Source organism: Melopsittacus undulatus, chromosome 16 (genome assembly GCF_012275295.1).
Source record: "Melopsittacus undulatus isolate bMelUnd1 chromosome 16, bMelUnd1.mat.Z, whole genome shotgun sequence".
NCBI lineage: Eukaryota > Metazoa > Chordata > Aves > Psittaciformes > Psittaculidae > Melopsittacus > Melopsittacus undulatus.
In genome coordinates this window covers 2,149,219-2,157,348 of record NC_047542.1, presented here as the reverse complement: position 1 = coordinate 2,157,348, position 8,130 = coordinate 2,149,219, and the positions used below count along the sequence as shown (strand labels likewise).

General features: G+C 48.3%; 1 protein-coding gene across 6 annotated transcripts in view; it reads right to left on the bottom strand.

The window, feature by feature from the left end:
* Positions 1-1,146: 1,146 nt before the first annotated feature.
* The window catches only part of SRGAP2 (SLIT-ROBO Rho GTPase activating protein 2), a 91,027-nt gene continuing 84,043 nt past the window's right edge, over positions 1,147-8,130 (bottom strand). For all 6 annotated transcript variants that reach the window (XM_034069944.1, XM_034069945.1, XM_031043872.2 and 3 more), the window contains one exon: positions 1,147-6,977. In XM_034069944.1, the coding sequence (XP_033925835.1) occupies positions 6,594-6,977 (384 nt within the window). In that variant the 3' untranslated portion in view covers positions 1,147-6,593. The remainder of the gene's footprint in view (positions 6,978-8,130) is intronic.

Genomic DNA, 8,130 nt, shown 5'->3' with positions numbered 1-8,130 from the left:
GCCGTCAAAGGTCCCTGAGCATCAGTGAAACATCACTTCAGTTGAAGCCATTCTGCTGCAGCTCTGCTGCCGGGAAGAGGAAGGGACAGGGTGACTTCCTCAAGTCATTTCCAGCCCTGCTTGATGCTCCTGTGTCCTAGCACATGAGCACTGATCTCCCCACACCAGTGCAGTGTGGGTGCAGGCTGTGGATGCAGAGTGGGGACAGGCTGCCCAGGCTGCTGCACCACATCCCTCACTCACCAGGCGAAAGGATCCTCAATTTGAGATGCTGAAGGGCTCGTTTCAACCTCAGGCACCACCGACACTGCAGATAGGAGCAGTTCACACAGGGAAAGGGGAAAGTGAAACCTCCGGGGCGGAAATTCCAGCTGCCAACTCAGCTCTACAGTGAAAGGAAACAGAAACCAAGGGGGTTTTAAAGGCAGAAACACCAGATTTGGGTGTTTTCTGAGAGCTCTGACCTGCTTCAGCTCGGACAGGGTTGGGACTGCTGAGGGGGAAAGACAGACGGGAAGGAAATGATTAAAATAGTGGATAACGCCCCCAAAAGGTTGTTCTCAGCTTGTGCTAGGAACCTTTCGCACAGCTCCTGAAAGGGAAGGCAACGAAGGTTGATGCTGGGAGCCCTCGGACATCCCAGTCCCCCCAGCACTCCCAATGGGTGCGGAGTTCCGCACCTTAGCACCGGGCCGTGCTTACGGGGGATGAACCCCACTGGGGATGCGAGCGCTCGGGGGCCAAAACCCCGGCCCCAAACTCGTGGTGAGAGCGATTGTTCCAGCTGGTGGCAGCAAAGCCTAAGGAATAAAGAGCATCAGCCCTGCCTGCACCAGCTGCGGCTGCCCCATCCCTGGCAGTGCTCAAGGCCAGGTTGGACACAGGGGCTTGGAGCAGCTGCTCCAGTGGAAGGGGTCCCTGCCCGTGGCAGGGGTTGGAGCTGGAGGAGCTTTAAGGTCCCTTCCAACCCAAACCACTCTGGGATGATGCTCACCAGGGCCGGTTACCATTCAAATAACCCTGAGGATTCCCCAAGCGGAGGAAGGCTCCTGCAGATCATCCTCATCCTCCCTCTCATTCCACTTGCAGCCGATCCCCTGCTCTCACTCACACTCGCTCCGTACATCACGCACCAGCATCCACGGGTCAGGATTTCCACCATACCCAAAACATTTATTTCTCCAAAACTATTGCTAATGACAATGGATACATTGCGTTGCCCCAGGATGGATTTAACATTTCCAACACGTTTACTCCTAATACTGTACAATACTGTACCAAAAGGAAAACAAAAAAAGGGATGTACCTCCATATTGTACAGAGTTCTATATACAAAGTACAACTTTACACAGTTTAATATATACACCGTATATATATTGGTGTAGAAGACATGAAACAATGGAAACTGTTTTAGCAAGAACATTCCATCTCACCATTAGACAACTGCTAATAAAGCCCTAAACCCAACGAGCCTGTGATCGCCAGACCCAGGGTTCAGACCAACAGAGAAAACACACATTTCTCCACTTTGCCACCCAAATTCCCTATGTTACAGCAGAGCCAGGAACCACCATGCTCCTGTGGAACACAGCAGAGGTGGCTTTCAAGAACTGCCCTTGTCTGGCTACATGGAGCTGGGCTTGAGGAACCTGCTGCTCTCCGGTATTGCTCCAGCAGTTTGGCACTCCCACGAGTCCATCCCGTTGGACTTCAGTCATCCCAAGTCCAGGACTGGAGAGGAAAGGCTGGTGAAGTCCCCGTCAGCAGTAAGGTTACTCTAGTGCCTTGTAAAGGAAGGGTCTGTCTCTTGTTCCCATTGCAAACTGCTAAATACCCTGTATGAAGCTTGGTATATCAAGTATTAGATAGCAGGGAGCTGCCTCCCTCTCCACCTTCACCTCTTTTTGGCCTGTGGTTGAGCACCACCACTCCTGTCTCAAACTACGTTATAGGAAGCACAAAAGAGGAAAAAAAAAGACTCAAAAAGAAACTTGCGTTTTCCAGGTCTTGAATTGCAGTTTTGGCATCTCCGGATCCACCAAAATCAGACTCCTAAAAGCAATCCTGGAAAACAATTCACCTGCCTTCTGGTGGGCACAAGGCAGTGGGTCAAGTAGTTTGATTTTCAAGTACCAGGTTGTCGCACACAGACAGAGACAAGCAGAAAGCTGATCCAAAGAGAGCATTCTCTTCCAAAGTGATACGTTCAGCTCAAACCCCAAAGTTCACTCTAGAGCACCAGGGAGCACTTGGCCTTATTCCAGACCTGGAGGCTGGAAGATTCCACAGGGAGCAATATTCATCCCAGAGAGAACATCGCTGCCTCCCATGAAGGCCTCCAGTGCTACCAGTCTGCTAGGGAGATAGCTTCATGTCTATAACCACACTGGTGAGATGTTTGCCAAGGCCAAGTGACTAATGGGTAACCCGGATCTCCAAATACATCAAGCCCCAAGTTGTTAAACCCATTTTCTGTTCTGTTCATGCTCCTTAGTGATGGAAGTGCCCAAATGCTTCATTTTTCCTTTGATTCTTCTTTTTAAAGCAGTTTTCCTACCTTGCAGCTCACAGACCCATGAGTAAATGCAGTCAGGGCTTGATCCTGCCCAGTGCAGGTACCCCCGACCTGCCCCATTGCAGCAGCCCCACATGCTGAACCTCCAGGGGTAACAGGCAGATTGGGGCCCAACACTTCAATGTCTTCCCAAGCTGAACAGACAAGTTGTCTCAAGGGGTGTTTTCCATCATTACCATTGCCTTACTATTGAGCTACAACCTGCTGAGAGCATCACCTCCTTTACCTCTTCCCTCAATACGGATTTCATCAGGCGACAGAGCATCCACACCCAGGCACACCTACGGAAAGGAGCTGAAGTGCTCACCAGAGACATTTACTTCTATTGAAGAACATCTCTTGAACGAACTTGAGGGTTTGACACAAAGAAGAGAAATAAGGCAGCAAACTCCATCTGCAACGACCTTTTTGTCTTATAATATTGCTAGAGCTCTTCCAAGCACGGAGGCAAACGGTGAGGTGGGAATCATGACAGACGGAATTCCTTGCCCAGCTCTGAAGGGTTTTGATTCAGTAAATAAATGAGAACTTGGTTATCTTAACCTACTTTTGTGCAAGAACAATCTTGCCTTAACAGTTAAATCAACAAAGAAATCAACATAAAACTCCCCAAACCCAACACATGAGGTATTCATCACAGGAAACCCAAAGACTCTTTTGGAACAGGTATCAAAATACATACATATACAAGGATTTTCTGCTGCTGTCACAGTGCACCCTAATGATTTCATCATTTTCATTGCAACGAGATAGCCAGTACAGAGAAAAGTGAGAGTTTGCTCATGTCCCACTGCTTTGACATGAAGAACAACTTTACAACTGCTAAACCACGAGCCTTTGGATTACCTTGGAGAGGCAGGAATTCAGCAACCGCTGAACCACGCTGCTCAATTCCCAACTCGGGAGAGAAAACATGAAAGGTTCGAGCTTCAGAAACTATGAAGATTGATCACCTAAAATGGTATTTATTTTAAAAGCGGTGCTTTGGATTATTTCAATCCAGCATCTGTTGAACAAGAATCCTTTGTTCGTACAAAGCACTATCAAACAGACATTATTCCAGTTATCAAACACTTCTTGTCTTGATATTTGACACAAACATTACATAAAAGTCATGAAAGAGAATCTCCATGGAAGAGCTGAGATTTCTTCTGAGGATGAAGGTATGAAGTGACATTGGTACCTCCCCAAGCAAACCACCGCGTCGTCCTTGTCCACCCTATGTTGGTCTCTTCAATGAGATGCCCACTGGCTTTGCAAGGAGTGGTGCTGACGCTTCCAGTTACTCCTTCCCACCTCTCCTGCAGCAACCGGTTGTAAACCACTTGTGGCAACTTCTCTCAGCCTTGTATATTCACAGGGTGAAGCAGGCAAGCTTGGAAGTTCCTTCTGATGTCTTTCATCCTCCCGTGGGTGTGCGTCTGTGAATTTCCTGCTGGTTGGCCAGCCCCGGAGCCCGTGGCAGAGGGAGGATGAGCTCTGCCTGCTGTATTGCTTGCTGTCAAGTGGAAGTGTCAATCACAGTGCACACCAAAATTCCAGTTGAGTTGCTCAAGAGACAGGTTATCCTGCTGAGCACATTCCCCTTGACAGTAGGATTGTCCCCAAGCTGTGGATGCTAGAGATAAGCACAGTAAGTCAGATACAGACAGTTGCTGTTACAGTAACCTGAAGTCTTATTTTTTCTGTTAAATCTCAATTTCCATTCATACTTCCGACCTCAAAGGTAGAAAAGAGCATCTCCTCCAAATGTGCTGTGCGTGGCTGGCCACTGAATTCTTAGAAACATGACAGCTAGGCATAAAAGTCTAAAGAAAATAAGGCATTACAAATGAGTCGAAGTAAATGTACAGAGAGCCTGCTCTTGACACAGATTAACTTTGGTCACTCATGACCAAGAAGAAAACCAACCCAAAACCTCCCTACTTTAAAGGAAATGCCAGAAAGTTCTGCCTGAGCAAAAAATTACAAGTTTAATCCTAGTTTTCCCCAAAAGAACAAGTGATTCCTTGGTGGCAAAAGTCCATCAGAACCTGAGAGCAAAGGTCGCTGGTCACACTGTTGGGGAGCATCCCCTGCAGGAGGAATGGGGCATGGTCCAGTGACAGTCACACACGTACCGCGGCGCTTCCCAAGGGGAACGGCTGCTACAGATCAGCTAAGGAGGAATGGATTATAGTGTTCTCATGGAAATCTTCCCGGTGTTCCCCAATTGTAGGGCACAGAGAACGTTGGTGTTTTTAAAAGCCATCCTCAACATGGATATATAACTTCTGTAGAGGGGGGTGTGCGTGTGGGGATGGACAGGGACACAGTAACCCCCTGCCCATCTCTCAGAGTCCCATCCTAAATGAAGCAGAAAAGCACATTTCAGAACCTGCTCTTAGAAATGTGAGTTCTGTTTCTTCTTTTTGAATTCCCAAGTGCTAATGAAAACACCATTGCAGTCACAAGGAAGCCAAGGGTGAGAAACCCACAGATTTCAAAGCAAAATGGGAGAGAAAAATGACTTTTCTTCTCTTGTCCTTGCCTGAATTTATGTGATGAAAACAGGAGATGCGCAGGGTTTCATTTAAATCCCAGAAGAGCTTGGGAAGGAGGTGAACTGAGGGTCAGCCAGAGTCTCCTCTCCTGCAGGACTGTGGCATCTTGTAAGTGGCACATGCCTTTTATTTTGCTTCATTAAATAAATGTCAGCATTATGGAAGATTCTCAGTAGAGTACAAAAGAGTTCATGCAGCCTGCTAGAGGCTGAAGCATTTGCTGCCTGCCATATAAACACAAATCCTAAGCACTCATTCCCATGTCTTAGTCCTAGAGGGCATGCCAGCCTAGCAACAAGCACGTAGGGAAGCCACTCGGAAGCTGCATGCTGTCCCATCACTGTCCCCAGCAGCATCTCCTACACTGCTCTATGAGAGCAGAGATCCCTTCAAGCAGCTCACAGTGGTCACAACCACCGACCAAAGTGTTTGCAACCAGCGAGAGGGAGAAGATAACAAAGCTTGAGAACTTCTGGGTTGAAGTTTTTACAGTGCTTGGAACAGGGATTTTGGTAAGGATCCATCCTGATGTACGATCAAAACAAGAATGTGTGCGTTAGGAAATGAACTCCCATCAGAGTACACTTAGTTTCCAAAAGTTAACTTGTTTGTACATTCAGTCTCCCGAGACCACACACCACATCATAGCCTACAGGCTGAAAATTACACTCGGAAACAGTAGAGCTGGGTTTAAATATGGGGAGCAAAGGGGGGGGGGGGTGTGGGAAACAGCTACACTGTCCATAAGCAACAACTGGGCTCTTTCTTCTGCTCCTAAGCCTCAGGAACACGTTTGTTTGTATTTGCACAGACACAGATTACACAGAACTCCACAAAACCTAAGAGTGCTCCAGAATGAGCCCTTCTTCATGACAAGTAAGCATGAGGCTGGATGGCCAAGCAAACAAACGAAACCCAAGGATGGGATGGATGTTGAGAGAGGCCCTAAACCATCATGGCACCAGTGGGCGACGTAATCATAGTAAGAATGCACAAGAAAGGGGCATGTCCAAGCTCCACGTAACCAGTGGCACCAAAACATGCAGTAGACTAAAATCTATCCTATTGTTTCCCTGTGATAAATGAAACACAGAATATAGAAGTCACTACACCAGTATTCAAAACAGGATGCCACTGAGTATTCCTTTCAGTGGCCAAACACTTGAACAAGGCATCAACTAGAAACCAAGATCCAACTCATCACTTTGTGTGTGTATTTCTTCCTCCTCAGCTTCACAGTGACCCGATCCCGCATTTCCGAAGCGCAGCCTGACGGACATCACTGATGCGGGTACATGGGATGAGGTTGTTACCATTCAGTCCACTCCCAGGAAGTGCTCCCAGCAGGAAGGAGCAGTTCACAACTAACCTTCAGTTCAAAAGCAGGAGTTACATAGGAAGTTTCATGTCTTTTAACAGAGTCTCTTCGTCTGAAACGACACAGTTGTATCCACGGAGCAGCAGCACGGAGCTCCTCAGACAGTACAGGACTTGTCAGCAGGCTGCTGAGGTGCAGAGGAGGCAACGCCGGGGCTGGTGGCGTTGGTTTTAGGGAACACCGTGGGCTTGGGCCGTGTGGCCGGAGGTTTCACCTGCGTGGCCATCTTCACTGACTTCACGGGCCGGAAGGTGCAGGGGATGTCACCGGCGGTGCTGGCGCTGCGCTGGAAAGCTGGCTCAGTGTCCTTGAGGATCTGAGTGTGCAGAGGGCTGGAGGGTTCCGAGGTGGGGGCCACCACTGGAGATGTTTTCAATGGCTCCAGGGTGTCGAGGACAACGTCTGGTGTGTGCTTGACGCTGCTTTGCCTCTCCAGCTCCCGCAGCTCGTTCAGAGCAGAGTTCATGGTGGCTTCGATATCCTGCAAACACAAAAGAGGAGCCGAGTGAGGACCAGAACCCAGACATGTGGATACAGAGATACAAGGCAGTTTTTCAGAGCAACGTGCTTGTTTTCAGCCTGTAACACCAACACTCCAATCAACAGCAAGGGCAAGGACCTTTAGGTGTCAAAGTGAAACCCATGCCAAACTCCACAGCAGTACATACTGAAGCCAATAAGCAGTAATATTTTCCATATCAGGGAGCAAAGTCGTTGCTAGCACTGTCTCAATGCTAATCCCATCCTTTACTGGTCCTGGTGCTGCTTGGACTTCAAAGACAACCCCAAAACACAGCAATGAACAGAAATCCACAGGATTCAACGTATGAGGACCCATTCTTGTACTTTATTTGGCACATGAGATTCAGGAGAGTAAATTCTTTAAGAAAAGCTTGATGATTTTGACACCGATGGAGCACACACCAACTGCTGAAACCCTTGTGTGCTCCTGCTGGTTTTCCTGCTGTCCAAGCTGTTCGAACCCAGGTCAGAAGGGCTCAGTGGTGGCCTTGACAGTGCTGGTACAGGTTGGTCTTGATCTTAAGTCTTTTCCAACCTGGTTGATTCTATCAAACTGCAGCTGGCACTTGTTCCTCTCATAAGGTATCACAGTTACTAACAAACACAAGGAGAACTTAAGGAGATAAACTTGATAAGGAGATGTCCCCGATAAGAACAACTTAAGGAGGCAGACTTGAGGCCTGGCTGTAGCAGGAGCTCCACGCTGGCTCCAGCCTGTGTGCTGAGCCCACCGGAGCTCCGCATCCACCGGAGCACAGAGGAGCTCAGCCTGGCTCTGACTCACGGTTTGGCTGCAGCTCTGGAGCTTCCTCAGAGGTTTTCAGGGGGTGGGGAAGGTAAATGAGGGAAGGAAGCCAGAGTCAGTAATCTGACACCCCGAGTCCATCTTCAGGCCAGGCACATTTTACTTATGAAGTTAGGGAAAATATGTAAAATGCACAATGATGAGGAGTTGGTGTTTGGATACAGAGTATGGGGCAAAGGGAAACACTCAGTTAACACAGCTTCCCCCTCCATCTATTTCCCCCCTCTTTTTTTCTCTTCCCCCCTCTCCTTTTCTCTCTTTTCCCCCCTCCTCTTTCCTGTTTCTCCCTAGACTCTTCTCCACCAAG